General features: G+C 44.9%; 2 protein-coding genes across 5 annotated transcripts in view; one reads left to right on the forward strand and one right to left on the reverse strand.

Moving 5' to 3' along the window:
• The window catches only part of LOC103247032 (uncharacterized), a 73,785-nt gene extending 71,188 nt beyond the window's left edge, over window positions 1-2,597 (reverse strand). The window contains exons 1-3 of the mRNA XM_073004867.1: window positions 2,548-2,597; window positions 703-881; window positions 1-617 (exon numbers count right to left, since the gene is read on the reverse strand). Of these exons, the coding sequence (XP_072860968.1) occupies window positions 1-617; window positions 703-881; window positions 2,548-2,597 (846 nt within the window). The remainder of the gene's footprint in view (window positions 618-702; window positions 882-2,547) is intronic.
• On the forward strand, window positions 194-24,834 carry ZNF337 (zinc finger protein 337). Of its 4 annotated transcripts, XM_073009125.1 has the most exons (7): window positions 228-430; window positions 3,161-3,287; window positions 3,623-3,718; window positions 8,013-8,088; window positions 10,753-10,879; window positions 11,215-11,310; window positions 22,054-24,834. In XM_073009125.1, the coding sequence occupies exons 3-7, from the start codon at window positions 3,696-3,698 to the stop codon at window positions 24,057-24,059; spliced, it is 2,328 nt and encodes a 775-aa protein (XP_072865226.1). In that variant the 5' UTR covers window positions 228-430; window positions 3,161-3,287; window positions 3,623-3,695; the 3' UTR covers window positions 24,060-24,834. The 4 variants fall into 4 exon arrangements, with proteins under 4 accessions (XP_072865228.1, XP_072865226.1, XP_072865225.1 ...); XM_073009127.1 differs by lacking the exon at window positions 3,623-3,718 and having other exon boundaries at window positions 194-485; XM_073009124.1 differs by lacking the exon at window positions 3,623-3,718 and having other exon boundaries at window positions 329-430.
• Window positions 24,835-27,161: the final 2,327 nt, after the last annotated feature.

The following is a 27,161-nucleotide window of genomic DNA, read 5'->3' on the forward strand; positions in this document are numbered from 1 at the left end:
CTGGACGACTCCCCGAGAACCCTGGGGAGTGTAGTCTACCGAGGGGATGCGAAGCACAGGGTCGCATAGCCACGGGCCGTGCCGAGGATTCTGGGTAGCGTAGTCCCGGCCGCGCTGAGTATTCTGCGTAGCGTAGTCCCGGGCGGCGCCGAGCGGTCCAGATCCCTGGGCGTCAGCGAACCGTGAGGTGGGTAGTGCACCGTCGGTGACCTCAGCGCCTCGTTTCGCCGTCAGCCGCCTTGGTGAGTCGCGCTCCTCCGGGTCCCTTTCTCCAGCGCCCTTCCTGCGCAGGAAGAAGGGCCGGGAAGGCCTGGGACGCCAGGGCACTGCTGGGGCCGTAGCGCGCCCTGCCTCAGGCCCGGCGTCTCCATGTTCTGGGGAGGGGCGGAGACCGAGCGGTCCAGATCCCTGGGCGTCAGCGAACCGTGAGGTGGGTAGTCCACCGTCGGTGACCTCAGCGCCTCGTTTCGCCGTCAGCCGCCTTGGTGAGTCGCGCTCCTCCGGGTCCCTTTCTCCAGCGCCCTTCCTGCGCAGGAAGAAGGGTCGGGAAGGCCTGGGACGCCGGGGCGCTGCTGGGGCCGTAGCGCGCCCTGCCTCAGGCCCGGCGTCTCCGTGTTCTGGGGAGGGGCGGAGACCCAGGCCGCGCCTTGGAGTGGACTGTGGCACTGCGACTCGCCGAGCGTCCCGGGTCTGGGCCGCTACTCGGTCTCCGTCCCGGTTGCGTGTAGTGGCGGTTAGGCAGCCCGGATTTCACAGGGGCGCCGAGCAACCCAGGTCTCCGTGTGCCAGTGTCGCTGCTCCTCGGGTGGGGACGGGCCAGCGGCCTAGGTAGCTGCCACGCGGGTCGTTTGGCTGGAGGTGGAGGGGGACTCGGCCACAGACTGGGTCCACGGGTTGGGTGGGGGTTATAGCCCAGAGACTGATGGACTAGGTCCGACTCGGGTTCCCTCCGACTCTTGGTGCTCCAGACTTTGTTGTGGGAGGCGGGACCGGGGAGGACTTCGCCCGCGTGTTTTGGGGAAGGGTCGCTGCTTTGGGTTGGGGGCAGGCCGCCTTGGGACTATCTTCCTCGGATGGGAGGGTAGGCCGGGACCAGATGTCCTGGCATGGGCACTTCTAGACATGTGTGGGGGCCCCTGCGTGGGGCAGCGTCCGCAGGAGGTGAGGTAGCTGTGGGGACCCAGGTGGTCTCTTCCCTGGAGCCCTACTAATGATGGCAAAATATATTTAAAGAGGTTTATTTTGAGTCAGTGTGAGTGACTGTGGCCCAGGTTATTCAGTCTCAAGAGGTCCTGAGAAAGTGCCCGAGGTGGTCGGCTTGCAGGTTAATTTTATACAATCCAGGGAGACAGGAATTTCAGGTAAAATCATAAATCAGGCTGAGCACTGTGGGAGGTCAGGAGTTCCAGAGCAGCCTGGGCGGCACAGCAAGACACCCTGTCTCTACCTGAAATTAGAAAAATAAAAAATTAGCAGAGCGTGGTGTCCCATGCCTGTAGTCTCAACTACTTCGGTGGCCCAGTCAGTTGAGTCCGGGAGGTGGAGGCTGTAACGAGCTATGTTGGCTGCCCTGCATGCCAGCCTGGGCAACACAGCGAGATCTTGCCTCAGAAAATCATAAATCAATATGAGGAAGATACACATGGGTTCCTCCCAAAAATCCAGTATCTCCAAACGGGTTTACACCTCATGGGGGCACTTAGGTATTCTTTAGTGGACAATTGGTTGAGAGACTTAAGCTGTTGCCTAAAGCCTGGAATCAGAAGTATGCCAGAGTTAAGGGGATTGCATAGATCAAAGTTCTTGTTATGTAGATGAAGCCTCTTAGTTGGCAGCCCACAGAATGGATGGTAAATGTATGTTTTCAGTTATTTTTGTTTCTTTGTTTGTTTTTGTTTTTTTGAGAGAGAGTCTTGCTCTGTCGCCCAGGCTAGAGTGCAGTGGCGTGATCTCAGCTCACTGCCACTACCACCTCCCCGGTTTGAGCAGTTCTCCTGCCTCAGCCTCCTGAGTAGCTGGGACTACAGGTGCCCACCACCACGCCTGGCTGATTTTTGTATTTTTAGTAGAGATGGGGTTTCACCATGTTGCTCAGGCTGGTCTTGACCTCCTGACCTCAGGTGATCCACCTGCCTTGGCCTCCCAGAGTGCTGGGATTGCAGGTGTGAGCCACCATGCGTCAAACTGGCTGTCTCTTCCAGACCTAGGAAAGGCTTAGAACGAAGGAGATCTGGCTACATTAGTGGAGATTTGCTACAGATGCAAATTTTCCCACTAAAGGCAGCTTTGCGGGGCTATCCATTTCAGTATGTTGCGCCTGTGGCAGCCACTTCAAAACTTGTCAAAGAAGTATATTTTGGGCTAAAATAACTTCCTTCAGCATCTGCTGTCATGTGATGCTGTACCAGAGTCAGGTTGGAAAGTGAGCCACATTGTATAAGAGTAATAAAACTCGTCTGATTAGATTTTATGGTTTCTAGGGCAGGACTCCCCAAGCCCCATATATACGCATTTGGGCAAGGGAAAAAAGGTGAGTTTCATCCTCACCAGGTTGGTAGGGCTTCCTTGGTTATTGGAGTGGGAGTAACAGCAACCATTGGGCCCAGCAGTTTTTTTAAATGCCTCTGGGGCTGTGGACTGGCCAAATAACTGATTTTAATCATTTCATTATGGAAAAATTGTAAGCAGAACCCCAAGGTAGAGAGACCCATCAGTCAAGATATACCTCATGACCTTGCAAGCTAATCTAGCTTGACCCAGATCCCCTCCTAACTTGTGCAGATTCATTGAGAAATGTCAGAGCCCTGCCTACTGGTTAAGACATAACCCTTTACAGTGAGAGCTGAAACCCAGGCTCTATCACTTTCTTGACTGTGTTGCTTTGAGAAAGGTATTTAAATGTTTTGTGCCTGTTTTATCATCTGAAATTGGTGGGTAATTTGAGTTTTCCTCTTCTCCCTGCCTAGGTTTAAAGCTCCACGCAGTTGAAACTCTCTGTGCTTCTAGGAAGCCCCTTTAAGACTACCTAGCTCCATAAATACTGGGGCCAGGCAGAGACGGAGGTCTTGGAACTCCAGGCACAGGTGGCAGAACCTGGAATCCTCCAACTGCCTGAGTGCAACACTGTCCCTGGTGAGCATGCCTGGGTTTTGTGTTACAGGCTTTCTTGGCATTTGGGGATGTCACTGTGGATTTCACCCAGAAGGAATGGAGGCTGCTGAATCCTGCTCAGAGAGCCCTGTACAGGGAGGTGACACTGGAGAACTACAGCCACCTGGTCTCACTAGGTAAGCGTGGCTTCCCTCGAGCCTAACATTTGACCTGTGGCGCCTCTGATGTTGCCATAGGGTTAGGTTCAGAGACAAGAATGTTGTTTTCTCTATTCCCCTGAGGAAGGTCTACCTTTGGTAAAGTTTCATACTGACTGCCACTGGGCACCTGCAGGCCTCTTTCCCCACCTTGTGGCTCCCCCTGGGGGTTTGTACTCTGAGCATGGTAGACAGGGTCCTCCTGAGCCTTCCCCCTCTGAGTCTCCCTCCCTTCCTGCCCTGGGTGGCTCCAGCAAATGGCCCCTGGAGCCTACAACCAGGAGTCACCTTATGGTTTTTTTCCCTGTGAGCAGGAATTCTCCATTCTAAACCAGAACTCATCAGGCGGCTAGAGCAAGGGGAAGCGCCCTGGGGAGAAGAGAGAAGATGCCGGCCAGGCCCCCGTGCAGGTGAGGGGATAGACAGGGCAGACAGAGCACAAGGCACTCAGCCTTTCAGGAGGGAGGAGGCTTCTCTGAGGCCAGGGGACCTGGAAGCTGTTCTGGCCTCCTTGGCTGCTCTTCAGACCACCTGGCCCTGCCTTCCTTTCAGTCCCTGCTGAGTGAGGGGTTCTCTTGGGGCCCCTGGACTCCTTCTCCCAGGAAGCCTCCTTTCCCCCTACTTGCTAGGCTTCTTTCTCCCACTCAGTCTCCTCATTTGTGACTTTCCTCGTGACTGCCCGACTGCAAGCCTAAGTCTGTCGCCCCTTCCTGATACTGTCAGGGTATTCCTATGTTAGCTTCTTTTTGTTTTGTTTTGTTTTTTATTTATTTTTCCGTATAAGTAAATATAAATTTTTGACATAATTTGGATCTCATTCTTCTATATACTGATTTTCTTTGTTTTTTTAATTTAAGTTCTGGGGTACATGTGCATAACATGCAGGTTTGTTACATAGGTATACATGTGCCATATTGGTTTGCTACACCCATCAACTCATTTACATTAGGTATTTCTCCTAATGCTATCCCTCCCCCTGCCCCCCAACCCCCAACATTCCCCAGTGTATAATGTTGCCATCCCTGTGTCCATGTGTTCTGATGGTTCAACTCCCACTTATGAGTGGGAACATATAGTGTTTGATTTTTCTCTTCTTGTGTGACTCTGCTGAGAAAGATGGTTTCCAGTTTCATCCATGTTCCTGCAAAGGACATGAACTCATCGTTTTTTATAGCCACATAGTATTCCAGGGTATATATGTGCCACATTTTCTTTATCTGGTCTATCATTGATAGGCATTTGGGTTAGTTAAAAGACTTTGCTATTGTGAACAGTGCTGCAGTAAACATACATGTGCCTGTGTCTTTATACTAGAATGATTTATAATCCTTTGGGTATATACCCAGTAACGGGATTGCTGGGTCAAATGATATTTCTAGTTCTAGATCCTTGAGGAATCGCCACACTGTCTTCCACAATGGTTGAACTAATTTACACTCCCACTGACAGTGTAAAAGCGTTCCTATTTCTCCACATCCTCTCCAGCACCTGTTGTTTCCTGACTTTTTAATGATTGCCATTCTAACTGGTGTGAGATGGTATCTCATTGTGGTTTTGATTTGCATTTCTCTGATGACCAGTGATGATGAGCATTTTTTCATGTGTCTGTTGGCTGTATGCATGTCTTCTTTTGAGAAATGTCTGTTCATATCCCTTGCCCACTTTTTGATGGGATTGGTTGTTTTTTTCTTGTAAATTAGTTTGAGTTCTTTGTAGGTTCTGGATATTAGCCCTTTGACAGATGAGTAGATTGCAAAAATTTTTTCCCATTCTGTAGGTTGCCTGTTCACTCTGATGGTAGCTTCTTTTGCTGTGCAGAAGCTCTTTAGTTTAATATAGATCCCATTTGTGAATTTTGGCTTTTGTTGCCATTGCTTTTGGTGTTTTAGACATGAAGTCCTTGCCCATGCCTATGTCCTGAATGGTACTACATAGGTTTTCTTCTAGGGTTTTTATGGTATTAGGTCTAACATTTAAGTCTCTAATCCATTTTGAATTAATTTCGTATAAGGAGTAAGGAAAGGATCCAGTTTCAGCTTTCTACTTATGGCTAGCCAATTTTCCCAGCACTGTTTATTAAATAGGGAATCCTTTCCCCATTTCTTGTTTTTCTTGGGTTTGTCAAAGATCAGATGGCTGTAGATGTGTGGTATTATTTCCGAGGACTCTGTTCTGTTCTATTGGTCTATATCTCTGTTTTGGTACCAGTACCCTGCTGTTTTGGTTACTGTAGCCTTGTGGTATAGTTTGAAGTCAGGTAGCGTGATGCCTCCAGCTTTGTTCTTTTGACTTAGGATTGTCTTGGCAATGTGGGCTCTTTTTTGGTTCCATATGAACTTTAAAGCAGTTTTTTCCAATTCTGTGAAGAAACTCATTGGTAGCTTAATGGGGATGGCATTGAATCTATAAATTACCTTGGGCAGTATGGCCATTTTCACGATATTGATTCTTCCTATCCATGAGCATGGTATGTTCTTCCATTTGTTTGTGTCCTCTTTTATTTCACTGAGCAGCGGTTTGTAGTTCTCCTTGAAGAGGTCCTTTACATCCCTTTTAAGTTGGATTCCTAGGTATTTTATTCTCTTCGAAGCAATTGTGAATGGAAGTTCATTCATGATTTGACTTTCTGTCTGTTACTGGTATATAAGAATGCTTGTGATTTTTGCACATTGATTTTGTATCCTGAGACTTTGCTGAAGTTGCTTATCAGCTTAAGGAGATTTTGGGCTGAGACGATGGGGTTTTCTAGATACACAATCATGTCATCTGCAAACAGGGACAATTTGACTTCTTCTTTTCCTGACTGAATACCCTTGATTTCTTTCTCTTGCCTGATTGCCCTAGCCAGAACTTCCAACATTATGCTGAATAGGAGTGGTGAGAGAGGGCATCCCTGTCTTGTGCCAGTTTTCAAAGGGAATGCTTCCAGTTTTTGCCCATTCAGTATGATATTGGCTGTGGGTTTGTCATAAATAGCTCTTATTATTTTGAGATACAGTCCATCAATACTGAATTTATTGAGAGTTTTTAGCATGAGGGGCTGTTGAATTTTGTCAAAGGCCTTTTCTGCATCTATTGAGATAATCATGTGGTTTTTGTCTTTGGTTCTGTTTGTATGTTGGATTACATGTATTGATTTGCATATGTTGAACCAGCCTTGCATCTTAGGGATGAAGCCCACTTGATTATGGTGGATAAAAGCTTTTTGATGTGCTAATAGATGTTTATTTTGCCAAGGTTGAGCACATGCCCCAGAGAGAGGTCAGTGGCTTTCCCCAAAGATGAGTTTGAGAGCTTCATTGTTTAAAAGGGAAAAGTAAGCTGGAGGGGAAAGAGGGAGGGTGTGGTAATCCACCTGTGGCAAGAGAAAAGGAGCAGGTAGGAGAATAGTCAGTTATGTATTCATCTCACACTCAGTAAATCAGCACTTTATGTAAGATAAGGTGTGCATAGAGCAGCTACTATGGAGATACTTAACCTTTTATCTGTAGCTATCTCCTTTGGAACAAAAGAAAAGGCAGCTTCTTACATGTTTTCCTTTTGGCATAGTGGACTGGGGTCCCTAGTTTTGTTTTCCTTTCATAACACCATAGTATTTGTTCACTTCTTCTGTCTCAAAGTTGCTGGCCAGTGGATGTATGCTGTGTTCATCATAATCACCACGATAGCATCTTTGTTCCTTCACATTTCCTTCTTTTCACCCCTGTATGTCTGTTTTTACTTTTACTTTTTTTTATCAAAACGTTCACTTAAAAGTATAGTGAGTACTCTAATGAAATCATTGTACCCACCACTTTAATTTACAATTATTTTCCTGTATTTCTACTGGAATTATTTTCCAAAAATTCAGAGAAAATAGTACAATGAACCCAGTACACATTATTCAGTTCTAAAAATTATCAAGTATGGCCAATAATGCTCAATTGACTTTTGAGGGTGAGAAGGGGTGTTTAAGCACATCCAGACATCATTTTCACTCATGAATGTTCTGAACGTTTGTATACAAGGAAGGGCTCATGCTTTTAAAACCCAAAATATTTTTATAACAACAAAATCAATGTTTGATAATCTAATATCCAGTTAGTGTTCAGATTTCACTGGCTGCTAAAACTCCTCACGTATTCTTTGTTGCAATCAGGATCCAAATTGCATTGGATCACTCACTGCCTTAGATTGACCACATGTCTGAGGACTTTTATTCTTGAAGGCTTACACTCCCCATGCTATTAATTTGTTACAGGCTTTGGTGTTGTACAGTACTTAATAACTGCCAATGCCATCTGCCTGTGGCCTTCTTAAGTTTGTCTGCCCCTGTGATTATCCTGACTTTAAACCCAGGTAGACGGAGGCTAGAAGAGGCAGACAGCTTTTGTGTGTTCTGTCCAATGCAAAGAACACCTGCAACTCTGAGCCCTAACCTTAAACTCAAGACCTCATCTGCAGGTGTTGCACATCCTTTTAGCCCCTCAGTGATGTAAGCAACAAACCTCACCCAGCTCCTGGGACACAGGGTCTTCACTCCCAGATGAGCTTGTCCTGGATTTGCAGGGAGCCTGGCTCCCTAGACCTTTTGGCCAGACCCCCACAGGGGGATTGTGCAGATGTGCTCTCCCCAGATCCCCAGTTGGTATTGGAATCAGGCCTGTGTCACATGTGGGGAGAGCAGCTGCACCCAGCCACCCTCTGACTTCTCTCCTCCCACAGATCAGCCATCTGCAAGCTTCCCTTCTCCATGGAGAGCAGGAAGACAGTCATGGGACTCCAGGGAGCCAGGAGACAGGTGAGACTTCCCAGAACTGTCCTTCTTGCTGTCACAGGATGGGCCCGTTTCCTTCGCTGGCCCTAGCAGTCACATTGTTAGCACAGGACCAAGGCCAGCACCGCTCCTGGGGAGTGATCTGTCTTTCCTGGCGTCCTCCAGCAGGTGACTGGCCTGTGGGTGTCACTTATCAAGTAGTGATCTGTGTATAACACCCAGGGAGCATTTACAGCCAAAGACAGGAATCTCCACACTCAGGTGTCCAGTGATGATGTTGGGTTGGTGTCAATGAAGGGTAGGGCAGAGAGGGAGGTCACAAAGGCCTCCAGTGGGAGGGGCTCTCTGGGCAGTTGCGAGAGATGTGACAAGTACAGGAGAAGGGGAAGAGGCAGAAGTGTGCTCAATCTCAGGCCGCCACTGGGCAGACTGCTCAACTGCAGGGACGAAGGGTTTTAGCAGTCAACGTTCTCACAGACGGCTGGTGGATGAATCCAGGTCCTAGGAGAAGCAGATCCCAAGATGCAATGAGATGGGCTGGGCTCGTGTTAGAGGAAAGGCCTGCAAGAGAGAAAAGGGGATGACTGGAGCCTCATCAGACTCCAGTGAGGAGAGGGGGATAAAATTGCGTGGAAGTATCGGAGACCAAGTACAGCCTTGGGAGGCTCAGCCAGGCCAGCAGGTCTTCAAGCCATAGTGGGACATCAGAGGAGCGCCTGGATCAGAAGGGGCTTGCCTTGATGTCCTTAAAATGCATGGCCACTGCCTGGAACAGCTGCGAGAAGCATGGCCTAGATGTGGGTGCAGGAGTGGACTGTGGTCCCTTAGGCTCCCAACTCAGAAATCTGCCAGGTGCTGGCTTGGGGTGGCCACAGCTGATTTTCTGTGTGTTCTAGTGGAGGTGCAGAGTCACACAGGGCACCTGAATATCTCTGGTTTGGCAGACAGCGTGTTGGATGGTTAGATGGGCTTTCAGCATTACCAAACTGGGAGATTGCACCTACAGCCCTGGATCGGCTACATCTCTGAGGAGTAGTCACTGCCCTGTGCCGAGCCTGCATTGTCAGTTGGCCACAGATGCCCAAGCTCACCAGGGTCCTCACGGTTTGACAGCGTAGGATTGCCACCTCCCATAGCTCTGCCACTTCCTGCAGACTCCTCACAGCGTGGCCTAAACTGCTGAGATAGCTCCCACCTACCTCCCTCATTGGCCCCTGTCATCTGATTATTCCTAAAGACTGCTGGCTACCTCTGACCTTCCTGAGGACAGAGGCCTGGATGCCAGCCTGAGGAGCCCAACTTGGTCTTTAAGCTGTCTGGGGTTTTCTTGGTTTTTCTTTTGGGTTTTTTGGGGCGATGGTGGTCAGGGTCTCACTGTTGCCCAGGCTAAGTGCAGTGGCACAATAATAGCTCACTGCAGCCTTGACCTCCCAGGTTCAAACAGTGCTCACACCTCAGCCTCCCAACTAGCTGGGACTACAGGCACTTGCCACCATGCTCAACTAATTTTTTATTTTTGTGTATGTGGAGTTGGGGGTCTCGCTATTTTGCCCAGGTTGGTCTCAAACTCCTGGATGCAAGCAATCCTGCATTGGCCTCCCAAAGTGCTGGGATTATAGGCATGAGCCAGCACGCCCAGCCTGCCTGGATTTTGAGGATCTTTACAGTAGGTGCGACATGATAGATCAGTGCTGGGGGAAATAGGGATTGACAGTTAAGGGTCAAAGGAGAGGCTTTCTGACTCATGAGTCTAGTAGTATGATGAGCTTCACGAATTGATTATTTATTTATGAGACAGAGTCTTGCTCTGTCGCCTGGGCTGGAGTGCTGTGGCACAATCTCAGCTCACTGTAACCTCCTCCCAGGTTCAAGCGATTCTCCTGCCTCAGCCTCCCAAGCACCTGAGATTACAGCCATGCACCACCACACCTGGCTAATTTTTATATTTTTAGTAGAGACAGGGTTTCACCGTGTTGGCCAGGCTGGTCTCAAACTCCTGACCTCAAGTCATCCACCCGCCTCAGCCTCTCAGAGTGCTGGGATTACAGGCACAAGCCACCGTGCCTGGCCACAAATGGAATTTAAATTCATCAGGCACCTACAGAGATGCCAAACTGGTCACGTGCGTAGTTGCAGAACAGATGTACTGTGAGAAGGGTTCTTTCAAAAGTGCTCCATCCACTAATTCAGATGTGCTCAGACTGCCCTATACAGCACTGGATTTTTGGTAGACATCAGATCTAACCTGGATCTGAATTCTGGGATCCTGCAGTGGAGATTTACATTTTCCAGCACAGATCCCAAATGATCGGTTGTCATTTTATCAGAAGATCCATGAGAGCTGTGTCTTGCTCATTTAGAAATTCATGGAGTATCTAACTCAAAACATGGCTCAGGGTACCGTAAAACTTTAGTAATGTGTTATTTACTGTTCATATGTTTGTAGGAAACACTGTTACTTAATTTTTTGAGTTTTCCTCTTCTCCCTGCCTAGGTTTAAAGCTCCACGCAGTTAAAACTCTCTGTGCTTCTAGGAAGCCCCTTTAAGACTACCTAGCTCCATAAATACTGGGGCCAGGCAGAGACGGAGGTCTTGGAACTCCAGGCACAGGTGGCAGAACCTGGAATCCTCCAACTGCCTGAGTGCAACACTGTCCCTGGTGAGCATGCCTGGGTTTTGTGTTACAGGCTTTCTTGGCATTTGGGGATGTCACTGTGGATTTCACCCAGAAGGAATGGAGGCTGCTGAATCCTGCTCAGAGAGCCCTGTACAGGGAGGTGACACTGGAGAACTACAGCCACCTGGTCTCACTAGGTAAGCGTGGCTTCCCTCGAGCCTAACATTTGACCTGTGGCGCCTCTGATGTTGCCATAGGGTTAGGTTCAGAGACAAGAATGTTGTTTTCTCTATTCCCCTGAGGAAGGTCTACCTTTGGTAAAGTTTCATACTGACTGCCACTGGGCACCTGCAGGCCTCTTTCCCCACCTTGCGGCTCCCCCTGGGGGTTTGTACTCTGAGCATGGTAGACAGGGTCCTCCTGAGCCTTCCCCCTCTGAGTCTCCCTCCCTTCCTGCCCTGGGTGGCTCCAGCAAATGGCCCCTGGAGCCTACAACCAGGAGTCACCTTATGGTTTTTTTCCCTGTGAGCAGGAATTCTCCATTCTAAACCAGAACTCATCAGGCGGCTAGAGCAAGGGGAAGCGCCCTGGGGAGAAGAGAGAAGATGCCGGCCAGGCCCCCGTGCAGGTGAGGGGATAGACAGGGCAGACAGAGCACAAGGCACTCAGCCTTTCAGGAGGGAGGAGGCTTCTCTGAGGCCAGGGGACCTGGAAGCTGTTCTGGCCTCCTTGGCTGCTCTTCAGACCACCTGGCCCTGCCTTCCTTTCAGTCCCTGCTGAGTGAGGGGTTCTCTTGGGGCCCCTGGACTCCTTCTCCCAGGAAGCCTCCTTTCCCCCTACTTGCTAGGCTTCTTTCTCCCACTCAGTCTCCTCATTTGTGACTTTCCTCGTGACTGCCCGACTGCAAGCCTAAGTCTGTCGCCCCTTCCTGATACTGTCAGGGTATTCCTATGTTAGCTTCTTTTTGTTTTGTTTTGTTTTTTTTTTATTTTTCCGTATAAGTAAATGTAAATTTTTGACATAATTTGGATCTCATTCTTCTATATACTGATTTTCTTTGTTTTTTTAATTTAAGTTCTGGGGTACATGTGCACAACATGCAGGTTTGTTACATAGGTATACATGTGCCATATTGGTTTGCTACACCCATCAACTCATTTACATTAGGTATTTCTCCTAATGCTATCCCTCCCCCTGCCCCCCAACCCCCAACATTCCCCAGTGTATAATGTTGCCATCCCTGTGTCCATGTGTTCTGATGGTTCAACTCCCACTTATGAGTGGGAACATATAGTGTTTGATTTTTCTCTTCTTGTGTGACTCTGCTGAGAAAGATGGTTTCCAGTTTCATCCATGTTCCTGCAAAGGACATGAACTCATCGTTTTTTATAGCCACATAGTATTCCATGGTATATATGTGCCACATTTTCTTTATCTGGTCTATCATTGATAGGCATTTGGGTTAGTTCCAAGACTTTGCTATTGTGAACAGTGCTGCAGTAAACATACATGTGCCTGTGTCTTTATACTAGAGTGATTTATAATCCTTTGGGTATATACCCAGTAACGGGATTGCTGGGTCAAATGATATTTCTAGTTCTAGATCCTTGAGGAATCGCCACACTGTCTTCCACAATGGTTGAACTAATTTACACTCCCTCTGACAGTGTAAAAACGTTCCTATTTCTCCACATCCTCTCCAGCACCTGTTGTTTCCTGACTTTTTAATGATTGTCATTCTAACTGGCATGAGATGGTATCTCATTATGGTTTTGATTTGCATTTCTCTAATGACCAGTGATGATGAGCATTTTTTCTAAGTTTCTTGGCTGCATAAATGTCTTCTTTTGAGAAGTGTCTGTTCATATCCTTTGCCCATTTTTTGATGGGGTTTTTTTTTTTTTCTAAATTTGTTTTAAGTTCTATTTTAGCTTCTTAAAACCTCTGTCCGTTTTTCTTCTTCAATTCCCATAGCTTTTTTCCTTGTCTTTTAATGTTTTAAGCAGTACTACTGTTGCCAGAGGTCACTTCACCTTCCTCCTTCCCCCATATCCCCCAGAAGTACTGCCTGAGTGGGGCTGTGGTCTAGAATTGTGCACCCTCTTAAGTCCCCGTAGTCACTGCAGTGGTTCATCAGGACTCATGATGATGATGATGATGATGATGATGCTGATCAGGACTCATGATGATGATGATGCTGATCAGGACTCATGATGATGATGATGATCAGGACTCATGAGGATGATGACGATCAGGACTTATGATGATGATCAGGACTCATGATGATGATGATGATCAGGACTCATGATGATGATGATCAGGACTCATGATGATGATGATGATGATGATCAGGACTCATGATGATGATGATGATCAGGACTCATGATGATGATGATCAGGACTCGATGATGATGATGATGATCAGGACTTGATGATGATGATGATCAGGACTCGATGATGATGATGATCAGGACTCTTGATGATGATCAGGAGTCGATGATGATGATGATGATCAGGACTCGATGATGATGATGATCAGGACTCTTGATGATGATCAGGAGTCGATGATGATGATCAGGACTGATGATGATTATGATGATGATCATGACTCATGATGATGTTCAGGACTCATGATGATGATGATCAGGACTCATGATGATGATGATCAGGACTCATGATGATGATGATGATCAGGACTCATGATGATGATGATGATCAGGACTCATGATGATGATGATGATCAGGACTCATGATGATGATGATGATCAGGACTCATGATGATGATGATCAGGACTCATGATGATGATGATGATGATCAGGACTCATGATGATGATGATGATCAGGACTCGATGATGATGATCAGGACTCTTGATGATGATCAGGAGTCGATGATGATGATGATGATCAGGACTCATGATGATGATGCTGATCAGGACTCATGATGATGATGATCAGGAGTCGATGATGATGATGATCAGGACTCATGATGATTATGATGATGATCATGACTCATGATGATGATGATGATGATCAGGACTCATGATGATGCTGATCAGGACTCATGATGATGATGCTGATCAGGACTCATGATGACGATGATGATCAGGACTCATGATGATGATGATGATGATCAGGACTCATGATGATGATGATGATCAGGACTCATGATGATGATGATCAGGACTCATGATGATGATGATGATGATGATGATCAGGACTCATGATGATGATGATGATCAGGACTCATGATGATGATGATCAGGACTCGATGATGATGATGATGATCAGGACTTGATGATGATGATGATCAGGACTCGATGATGATGATGATCAGGACTCTTGATGATGATCAGGAGTCGATGATGATGATGATGATCAGGACTCGATGATGATGATGATCAGGACTCTTGATGATGATCAGGAGTCGATGATGATGATCAGGACTGATGATGATTATGATGATGATCATGACTCATGATGATGTTCAGGACTCATGATGATGATGATCAGGACTCATGATGATGATGATCAGGACTCATGATGATGATGATCAGGACTCATGATGATGATGATGATCAGGACTCATGATGATGATGATGATCAGGACTCATGATGATGATGATGATCAGGACTCGATGATGATGATCAGGACTCTTGATGATGATCAGGAGTCGATGATGATGATGATGATCAGGACTCATGATGATGATGCTGATCAGGACTCATGATGATGATGATCAGGAGTCGATGATGATGATGATCAGGACTCATGATGATTATGATGATGATCATGACTCATGATGATGCTGATCAGGACTCATGATGATGCTGATCAGGACTCATGATGATGATGCTGATCAGGACTCATGATGACGATGATGATGATCAGGACTCATGATGATGATGATGATGATCAGGACTCATGATGATGATGATGATCAGGACTCGATGATGATGATGATGATCAGGACTCATGGTGATGATGATCAGGACTCATGATGATGATGATGATGATCAGGACTCACGATGATGATGATGATGGTCAGGACTCACGATGATGATGATGATGATCAGGACTCATGATGATGATGATGGTCAGGACTCATGATGATGATGATGCTGATCAGGACTCATGATGATGATAATGATCAGGACTCATGATGATGATGATCAGGACTCATGATGATGATGATGATCAGGACTCATGATGATGATGATCAGGACTCATGATGATGATGACGATCAGGACTTATGATGATGATCAGGACTGATGATGATGATGATGATGATCAGGACTCATGATGATGATGACGATCAGGACTTATGATGATGATCAGGACTGATGATGATGATGATGATGATCAGGACTCATGATGATGATGATGATCAGGACTCGATGATGATGATGATCAGGACTCATGATGATGATGATGATCAGGACTCATGATGATGATGATGATGATCAGCACTCGATGATCAGGACTCTTCATGATGATGATGATCAGGAGTCGATGATGATGATCAGGACTGATTATGATGATGATGATCATGACTCATGATGATGATGATGATGATCAGGACTCTTGATGATGATGATGATCAGGACTCATGATGATGATGATCAGGACTCCATGATGATGCTGATCAGGACTCATGATGATGATGATGATGATGATCAGGACTCATGATGATGATGATGATCATGACTCCATGATGATGATGATGATCATGACTCATGATGATGATGATGATCAGGACTCATGATGATGATGATGATCAGGACCCATGATGATGATGATGATCAGGACTCATGATGATGATGATGATCAGGACTCATGATGATGATGATGATGATCAGGACTCATGATGATGATGATGATCATGACTCCATGATGATGATGATGATCAGGACTCATGATGATGATGATGATCAGGACCCATGATGATGATGATGATCAGGACCCATGATGATGATGATGATCAGGACTCGATGATGATGATGATCAGGAGTCGATGATGATGATGATGATCAGGACTGATGATGATTATGATGATGATGATCATGACTCATGATGATGATGATGATGATGATCAGGACTCATGATGATGATGATCAGGACTCATGATGATGATGGTCAGGACTCATGATCATGATGATCAGGACTCATGATCATGATGATGATCAGGACTCATGATGATGATGATGATCAGGACTCATGATGATGATGATCAGGACTCATGATGATGATGATGATCAGGACTCATGATGATGATGATCAGGACTCATGATGATGATGATCAGGACTCATGAGCATGATGATGATGATGATGATCAGGACTCATGATGATCATGATGATCAGGACTCGATGATGATGACGATGGTCAGGACTCATGATGATGATGATGATCAGGACTCATGATGATGATCAGGACTGATGATGATGATGATCAGGACTCATGATGATGATGATGATCAGGACTCATGATGATGATGGTCAGGACTCGATGATGATGGTCAGGACTCATGATGATGATGGTCAGGACTCATGATGATGATGATCAGGACTCATGATGATGATGATGATCAGGACTCATGATGATGATGATGATGATCAGGACTCATGATGATGGTGATGATCAGGACTCATGATGATGATGATCAGGACTCATGATGATGATGATGATCAGGACTCATGATGATGATGATGATCAGGACACATGATGATGATGATCAGGACACGATGATGATGATGATGATCAGGACTCATGATGATGATGATCAGGACTCATGATGATGATGATGATCAGGACTCATGATGATGATGATGGTGATCAGGACTCATGATGATGATGATGATGATCAGGACTCATGATGATGATGATGATCAGGACTCATGATGATGATGATCAGGACTCATGATGATGATGTTCATGATCAGGACTCATGATGATGATGATGATCAGGACTCATGATGATGATGATCAGGACTCATGATGATGATGATGATGATCAGGACTCATGATGATGATGATGGTGATGATCAGGACCATGATTATGATGATGATCAGGACTCATGATGATGATGATCAGGACTCTTGATGATGATGATGATCAGAACTCGATGATGATGATGATCAGGACTCATGATGATGATGATCAGGACTCATGATGATGATGATGATGATCGGGACTCATGATGATGATGATGATCGGGACTCATGATGATGATCAGGACTCGATGATGATGATGATGATGATCAGGACTCATGATGATGGTGATGATAATGATCAGGACTCATGATGATGATGATGATCAGGACTCATGATGGTGATGATAATGATCAGGACTCATGATGATGATGATGATGATGATCAGGACTCATGAAGATGATGATCAGGACTCACGATGATGATGATCAGGACTCATGATGATGATGATGATCAGGACTCTTGATGATGATGATCAGGACTCATGATGATGATCAGGACTCATGGTGATGATGATGATGATCAGGACTCAATGATGATGATGATCAGGACTCATGATGATGATGATGATGATCAGGACTCATGATGATGATGATCAGGACTCATGATGATGATGATGATCAGGACTCATGATGATGATGATGATCAGGACTCATGATGATGATGATGATGATCAGGACTCTTGATGATGATGATCAGGACTCGATGATGATGATCAGGACCATGATGACGATGATGATGATGATCAGGACTCATGATGATGACGATGATCAGGACTCATGATGATGATGATGATCAGGACTCATGATGACGATGATGATGATCAGGGCTCATGATGATGATGATCAGGACTCATCATGATGATGATGATGATCAGGACTCGATGATGATGATCAGGACATGATGATGATGATGATCAGGGCTCATGATGATGATGATGATGATGATGATCAGGACTCGTGATGATGATGATGATGATCAGGACTCATGATGATGATAATGGTGATGATCAGGACCATGATGATGATGATGATCAGGACTCATGATGATGATGATGATCAGGACTCATGATGATGATGATCGGGACTCATGATGATGATGATCAGGACTCGATGATGATGATGATGATCAGGACTCATGATGATGGTGATGATAATGATCAGGACTCATGATGATGATGATGATCAGGACTCATGATGGTGATGATAATGATCAGGACTCATGATGATGATGATGATGATCAGGACTCATGATGATGATCAGGACTCATGATGATGATGATCAGAACTCTATGATGATGATCAGGACTCATGATGATGATGATCAGGACTCATGGTGATGATGATGATGATCAGGACTCATGATGATGATGATGATCAGGACTCGATGATGATGATGATCAGGACTCATGATGATGATGATCAGGACTCATGATGATGATGATGATGGATCAGGACTCATGATGATGATGATGATCAGGACTCGATGATGATGATGATCAGGACCATGATGATGATGATGATCAGGACTCGATGATGACGATGATGATGATGATCAGGACTCATGATGATGACGATGATCAGGACTCATGATGATGATGATGATCAGGGCTCGATGATGATGATCAGGGCTCGATGATGATGATGATCAGGACTCGATGATGATGATCAGGACTCATGATGATGATGATGATGATCAGGGCTCATGATGATATGATGATCAGGACTCGATGATGATGATCAGGACATGATGATGATGATGATCAGGGCTCATGATGATGATGATGATGATCAGGACTCATGATGATGATGATGATGATCAGGACTCATGATGATGATGATGATGATCAGGACTCATGATCATGATGATGATGATCAGGACTCATGATGATGATGATGATGATCAGGACTCATGATCATGATGATGATGATCAGGACTCATGATGATGATGATCAGGACTCATGATGATGATGATGATTCTTGCCTCGACGACGATGATGATGATGATTTTTGCCTCTAGGGTGAACTTGTTCTCTCTTGGAGCAGTTTTAGTTCACAGTTCGGCCCTGTGTTCCTCTCTTCTCTTTTCATGCTATTTTACTGGCTTCCCTCACTCCTCACAGTGGGACCACAGGAGACTGCTAAAAAGTGATGTTAAGTTTTCTGCTTATGACAATGATAAATTTAGTTTTCTCTGTCTTGTTATGTGTCAGTTTCAGGGTCATCTGTTTCTATTGACCTTTATATCCTATTTAGTGTATGTGTGGACAGATTTAGCCTTACTTAGCTGCAGTTCTCCTCGAGTACTTAGAAGTCTCTTTTATGTCTTGTTTAAGAAACGCTTCGTAGATCAAGTTTATAAAGATACAAAGATTTAAAGATATAAAGTTTTGTTTTGTTTTGTTTTGAGACGGAGTTTCACTCTTGTAACCCAGACTGGAGTGCAGTGACGCGATCTTGGCTCCCTGGAACCTCCGCCTCCCAGGTTCAAGCAATTCTCCTGTCTTAGCTTTCTGAGTAGCTGGGATTACATGTGCTCACCACCACCCCTGGTTAATTTTTTTTTGTATTTTTACTAGAGATGGGTTTCATCTTGTTGGCCAGGCTGGTTTTGAACTCCTGACCTCAGGTGATCCACCCGCCTCGGCCTCCCAAAGTGCTGGGATTACAGACGTGAGCCACCATGCTTGGCCAATTATATATAAAGATTTTTGTTGTTGTTGCTTAACTCTTCTGTGTCTTTACAGATTTTTTTTAGGGAGGGCAGTTTGAACTATGCAATACTTGAAAAGATGGTTTTTACATCTTCTATATTCATAGTGGATTGTTCTATATCTACTAAGTTTTGTGGGACTTACTTTATATATTTTAGTCTTCTATTAAATACATGCAGGGTTAGAATTATTATAATTTTATTGGCTTACAGGGAATCTTGTGTCCTCTGTACTTTCACCCTCATCTCCCATTCCTGGATTATTTTGAAGCAAATCCTGGTCATCATATTTCATCTGTAAAACATCATAATAGTTACTATATTATTATCTATTTCATTTAATATTAATATTAGTTCTTAAGATATTTTTGGTGACTGTAATGCTCATTTAACTTTCCTTATTTCATGGCATGTATATTTTGAGTTTACATCCTATAATACTTTCTTTCTTCCAGCATTTTTTTGTGAAGCAAATGTTAAACAATTATATTTTGGTGGATACTAAAAAGTTGAAAGGCTTATAGAATGAACACCTGTCAGTCCCCCACCTACAGTCAGCATTTAGCTCTGTGCTCCATATTCTTTATCACTTACTTATCCAGCTGTACATTGCTCTCTCCATCCATAAGTCCATCTTCCTTTTGATGCTCTTTAATATTGGAGACATCATTATCCTTTACTGATAAACACTTCAGCATGCATATCAATAAGTAATATTATAATGTTTCTTTGTGGTTCTTCTTAGGACTTATGTAAGATGCATAAATCTTAAGTGTAACATTCAGTGAGCTTTGACATATGCATAACTTTATGTAATCTGGACCCCTATGACAACACATAACAATTACTTTCACCCCAGAAGTACTCTTATGCCTTTTTCCAGTCATTTCCTGCCCCCACATCCACCAGAGAAAATCACTATTCGGATTTTGTTCAATATGCCTTAGTTTCACCTATCTTAGAACTTCTTGTAAGTGGAATTACACAGTATACTCTCTGTCAGAAAATCAGCAGGTTGATTTTTTTTTTTATGGTTATTGTTGTTGACTTTGTCTTGTTGTTTCCAAAAAAAGCAGGTTCATACAGACTGTGGAGTTCTTTCCCATTCCTTGCTTCCCACCACCCCATAAAAAATGTGGGGGCATCCACTGAGAAATTTGGAGCCGGTCTGAATTTTCATGGGTATGAGGTCTCTGCTTTTGGATTTATGATCGGTGCCACTCCCTCAGTTTGCATAGGTGGGAAGAGACTCCTTTCTTAGTCATCTCAGATATCATAGAAATGACAAAATATCATAGACTGGGAGGCTTAAACAACAGACATTTATTTCTTACAGTTCTAGAATCTGGGAATTCCAAGATGAAGGTGCTGGCACCTTTGCTTCATTGTGAGGGTCCCCATCCTGGCTTGCAGGCTGCCACCTTCTTGCTGTGTCCTCTCATGGGCTCACCCCATGATCTCAACTAAACCTGTTTATCTCCCAACAACTCCACCTCCAAATACCATCACATTGGAGGTTAAGGCATCAACATATGAATTTGGGGGGGATGCTAACGTTCAGTCCATTATCAACTCCCTTCTCTCGCCCCCATATTAATTGCTTGCTGATTTGTCTGTCAGTTAATTAAAATAAAAGGCTTCTTGTCTACCACTGACTTCTGAAAGTGTGAATGTTTAATGTAATGGGAGTACATGTTAGGATTTTATTTAACTCATAAGTGAGGTTACTGGCAGAATGACAAAGCTGGTTCAGTGCAGGTATGAGAAGGTGGGGTGTATGTGGGTAGTGCCAAAATAACACCATTGTAAGTTACCCTGTAACTTTACAGAATCAGCAAACTTAACTCTCATTATCTGAGTGATCAGAAAAATTAGAAATTATACAGATGATGTAGGAAAGCTCATATAATCATATATCCGACAAGTTTTGGAGTACTTTTCCTGGACAACATGGCGAAATCCCATCTCTACAAAAAATACAAAAATTAGCCAGGCAGTGGCACCTGTGGCTTGACTACAGGCAGGCACCTGGAGTTCAGCTATTCGGGAAGTTAAGGTGAGAGGATCGTGTAAGCCTGGGAGGTCGAGGCTGCAGTGAACCATGATCATGCCACTGCACTCCAGCCTGGGCAACAGAGTGAGACCCTGTCTCAAAGAAACAAAAGTTTTTATCATAATGGGATTTTGAATTATATCAAATCCTTTTCTGTATCTGTTGAGATGATCATATGTCTTTTGGTCCTTCACTCTGTTGATGTGATGTATCACAAGTATTGATTTGTGTATGTTGAATCATGATTGCATACCTGGGATAAATCTCATTTGGTCATGGTGTATTATCTTTTCTGTGTTACTGGATTGGGTTTGCTAGTATTTTGTTAAGGATTTTTCCATTTAGCGTCATCAGGGATATTGGCCTGTAGTTCTCTGTTTTTGTTGTGTTCTCGTCTGTTTTTGGTATCAGGATAATGCTGGTCTTGTAGAATGAGTTAGGAAGAATTCCTCCCCGCCCCGCTTCAGGTTTTTGGAATAGTTTGAGAAGAATTGATGTTTGTTGTTCTTTATGAGTTTACTAGAATTAAGCAGTAAAGCAATTGGGTCCTAGGTTTTTCTTTGATAGAAGACTTTTCATTACTGATTCAGTCTCATCGTTGGTCTGTTCTCCAGGAATATATGCAGAACATGTCCTGCAGCCCAACAATCTTGGACTTGCACATCAGAGGCAACAGCAACTACAATTTTCTGATCAAAGCTTCCAGAGTGACACAGCTGAAGGCCAAGAGAAAGAAAAAAGCTCTAAGCCCATGGCATTTTCCAGCCCACCCCTAAGACATGCAGTAAGCTCAAGGAGGAGGAACAGCGTAGTGGAAATAGAGTCTAGTCAAGGCCAGAGGGAAAATCCTACAGAAATAGACAAAGTATTGAAAGGAATAGAAAATTCAAGATGGGGAGCATTCAGGTGTGCAGAGCGTGGGCAAGACTTCAGCCAGAAGACGATAGTAATCATACACAAAAAAGCGCATTCCAGGCAGAAACTTTTTACATGCAGGGAGTGTCACCAGGGCTTTAGAAATGAGTCAGCATTGCTCTTGCACCAGAAGACACACACGGGAGAGAAGTCCTATGTATGCAGTGAGTGTGGGCGAGGCTTCAGCCTCAAGGCAAATCTCCTCAGACACCAGAGGACACACTCAGGAGAGAAGCCTTTTCTGTGCAAGGTGTGTGGACGAGGCTACACCAGTAAGTCATACCTCACTGTGCATGAGAGAACACACACAGGAGAGAAGCCTTATGAATGCCAGGAGTGTGGGCGAAGGTTTAATGATAAGTCCTCATACAACAAGCACTTGAAGGCACATTCAGGGGAGAAGCCTTTTGTGTGCAAGGAGTGTGGGCGAGGCTATACTAATAAGTCATACTTCATTGTGCACAAGAGAATACACTCAGGAGAGAAGCCTTACAGATGCCAGGAGTGTGGCCGAGGCTTTAGCAATAAGTCACACCTCATCACACACCAGAGGACACACTCAGGGGAGAAGCCCTTCGCGTGCAGGCAGTGTGAGCAAAGTTTTAGCGTGAAAGGAAGTCTCCTCAGACACCAGAGAACACACTCAGGGGAGAAGCCTTTTGTGTGCAAGGATTGTGAGCGAAGCTTTAGCCAAAAGTCAACTCTCGTCTACCACCAGAGAACACACTCAGGGGAGAAACCTTTCGTTTGTAGAGAATGTGGGCAAGGGTTTATTCAGAAGTCAACCCTCGTGAAACATCAGATCACACACTCAGAGGAGAAGCCTTTTGTGTGCAAGGACTGTGGACGAGGCTTTATCCAAAAGTCAACCTTCACTTTACACCAGAGGACACACTCAGAGGAGAAGCCTTATGGATGTCGGGAGTGTGGGCGAAGGTTTCGGGATAAGTCCTCGTATAACAAGCACCTGAGGGCACACTTGGGAGAGAAACGTTTTTTCTGCAGGGATTGTGGGCGAGGCTTTACCTTGAAGCCAAATCTCACCATACATCAGAGGACACACTCAGGAGAGAAACCCTTCATGTGCAAGCAGTGTGAGAAAAGTTTTAGTTTGAAGGCAAATCTTCTTAGACATCAGTGGACACACTCAGGGGAAAGGCCATTTAATTGCAAGGATTGTGGGCGAGGCTTCATCCTAAAGTCAACTCTCCTCTTCCACCAGAAGACACACTCGGGGGAGAAGCCTTTCATCTGTAGTGAATGTGGGCAAGGATTTATCTGGAAGTCAAACCTTGTGAAACACCAGCTTGCACATTCTGGCAAGCAGCCTTTTGTATGCAAGGAGTGTGGGCGAGGCTTCAACTGGAAGGGAAATCTCCTCACACACCAGAGGACACACTCAGGGGAGAAGCCCTTCGTGTGTAATGTGTGTGGGCAAGGCTTCAGCTGGAAGAGAAGTCTCACCAGACACCACTGGCGGATACACTCTAAGGAGAAGCCTTTTGTGTGCCAGGAGTGTAAGCGAGGCTATACCAGTAAGTCAGACCTCACTGTACATGAAAGAATACACACAGGAGAGAGGCCTTATGAATGCCAAGAGTGTGGACGAAAGTTTAGCAATAAGTCGTACTACAGTAAGCACTTAAAGAGACACTTACATGAGAAGGGTTTTTGTACAGGGAGTGTGGGTGAGGCTTCATCTTGAAGCCATATCTCACCAGCCATCAGAGGACACACACAGGAGAGTAACTTTGCTTTGTTACAAGCTTGAGTTGAGGCTGCATAACTTGTTTGTGAAGATATAACAAAGGCAGACAGAATCCAGAGGGCCACAGAGAACCTGAATTCAACCCATGTGTCCCCAAGAGATTCGGAGAAAAGAGATCAATGTTTAAGGAACAGAGATGCCAGTTGAGGGGAGGGCATTATCTGGGCTATTGGGGAAATATGGTCTCTTTCTTATTGAGCACATGTTCTTGTATTTGTGCCAGGCTGTGCTTTCTAAGGACTGCTCTTAGCCAGTGACTGCAGAGCAGGGATACCAAGGGAGGTCTGTTACTGACAATCTCCCCAACCTCCTTGGACTGCAGGCAATCTAGGACACCTCCACCAAACCTCTTCTTGCACTTTCCTTCCCTCTGGTTGCCCTCCCAGCCTTCCTTGGTTTGAATGTTTTGTCCCCTCCTTAATTTATGTTGAAACGCTGATCTTTGGGAAGTGATTAAGTCAAGTCATGAAGATAGAGCTTTTGTGAATGGGATCAGGTGCCCTTATGAAAAGGCTTGATAGAGGGAGTTTGTCCTGTGGCCCTTCTATTTTCTGCTCTGTGAGGACACAATGCTCCTCCCTTCCAAATGATGCAGCATGAAGGCATCTTAGAAACAGACATGAGCCCTCAACAGACAATTGAACCTACTGATATTTTGATGTTGAACTTCACAGCCTCCAGAACTCTGGGAAAATAAAGTCCTCTTTATACATTTCCTAGCCAGCGGTATTTTGTTATAACAGCTCAAATAGACTAAGTAACTGCTCCCCTCATCATTCTCTCACAATCATATCTTGAAATAAAATCTCTGTACAGGCAGTCCCATCTTGGTCTTTGCAGAGAACTCCCTCCAACACTCTGATACCAAGAACATTCTGACAAAACAGATGGTAAAATAGGGATCTGGGGACCACTCACCTGCCTGGCAGGAGTAAAGCAGGTTGACTAGTGGGGCACAGGTAGGTGGTTAGCTGCAAAATATTTCACAGGTGATTTCCTGAGAAAATGCTTCAATGATAGAGAATGCTATGGCATGTGTGATGATGCAGGCCTTGGAAAATGTAGGGAAAGTGCCTACAAACAGCGGAGTAGACTGATTATCGCTGATCTGCATTACCACCTGCAGAAGGACCTTGAGAAATTGAAGACGTCATTCAGCCATTAGCAAACAGTGAATGGTTAAGTAAACCAGGACTCCTTGGAGAGTGCTTACAAGACCTTTATCTTCTTGGATAGAAGGCAGAATCATTGCCCAAATATGTGGGCTGAAGGCCTTGTAGTTACAGTGGCAGAGCTCTACAGATGTTGGAATGCTTAGCCAATGCATGTCTATTTTGTAGAGGTCAGACCCTTTGTGAGGAAAATCTGGGATCCTGAAAAATGATACAGGAACATCTCCATGGATGCCCAAGATTGCCTCTGCCATGCTCCCAGCCACAGACCATCTGAGTGTGTAGAAATGGCCCATCCTTCCTTATGAATAGCATTTCCACCATTCATTACCACAGAACCTTCACAATTAAGGCCAGCTTAATGCACATGTGCCCTACATAGCTGTACACAACCCCTGTCCAGCACAGGGAAGATACATGCAATATGCCTATCCTTTTGTAAATGGTATTTGTGATGCTTGCCCTTCAACTTCCATAACTTTCCTCATACTCATTTTGAGTTTCACTGCACATTGTGGGTTCACCAGAATTCTGTGCTTCTCTTCCATATTAAACACATTTACATCTGAGTAATCAGGGACACTGACAGCCCCAAGAGACCACTGTCCATTTGGACCCAGAATTTGATTTGAATTCAGAAGACAACATCTTAGCATAAACAGCCAAGGAACCTGGTCAACGCATTTCCTGCTCAAGTTCCTTTTGAGCAGGAAAATGATCACACAGATGGGATTGGAAACATAAGGCAACTCATAGCTACTTCTTCCCTGTTTCTTACTCAACATGAAGTTAGTGCACTGGTAGAATGTGCATATGGAGAAGTGAAGTAAAACAGTTGAATTAGAGATTAGACACAGCGGTTCATGCCTATAATCCCAACACTTTCTGATGCCAAGTTGAGTGGATCGCTTAAGTGCAGGAGTTCAAGACCAGCCTGGCCAAAGTGGCAAAATCCCATCTCTACAGAAAACTAGCCAGGTGTGGCGGCACATGCCTGTAGTCCAAACTACTTGGGAGGCTCAGATGGGAGGATCACCTGAGGCTGGGAAGTTGAGGCTGCAGTGAGCTGTGACCACACCACTGCACTCAAGTCTGGGCAACAGTGAGACCTTGTCTAAACAAAAACAAAAAAAAAAAAGGTTGAATTAGTTTCTGCAACATTACTAACATTCTAAAAAAAAAACACACATCCTAATAGGAGCAACAAAGTAGAAACTGTCATTTCACTGACTGTGCTGATTAAATGGGCAATGCACAATATAATGATGAACAGGAAAGCTCGACAAATACATATGCGCACACACACACACACATATATAATATAATTATATAAATACATAATTATATTTGGGATTACACTTGTAACCCCAGCACTTTGGGAGGCTGAGGCAAGTGGATCACGAGGTCAGGAGATCGAGACCATCCTGGCTAACACGGTGAAACCTAGTCTCTACTAAAAATACAAAAAATTAGCCAGGTGTGGTGGCGGGTGCCTGTAGTCCCAGCTACTCGGGAAGCTGAGGCAGGAGAATGGTGTGAATCCGGGAGGCGGAGCGTGCAGTGAGCCGAGATCGCGCCACTGCACTCCAGCCTGGGTGACAGCGAGACTCCATCTCAAAAAAAAAAAAAAAAAAAAAAAATTGCCAAGAACTACCCAGCATGTATCAGCAGAAAGTTGAGTCCCTAATATGACAGTATTCCTCAAGAAAATAAACTATTTACCTGGGGACAAACTGACTACATCAGCCACCTGCCAGCCTCTAAAAAACAGTGATTCAACCTCACAGGGATAAATACCTGGATTTATTCCAAACATGGATTTGCCTTTCTAGTCCTGTAAGGCTCAGCCAGCACTATTACTCATGCC

Source organism: Chlorocebus sabaeus, chromosome 2 (assembly GCF_047675955.1).
Source record: "Chlorocebus sabaeus isolate Y175 chromosome 2, mChlSab1.0.hap1, whole genome shotgun sequence".
NCBI classification, from domain to species: Eukaryota; Metazoa; Chordata; class Mammalia; order Primates; family Cercopithecidae; genus Chlorocebus; species Chlorocebus sabaeus.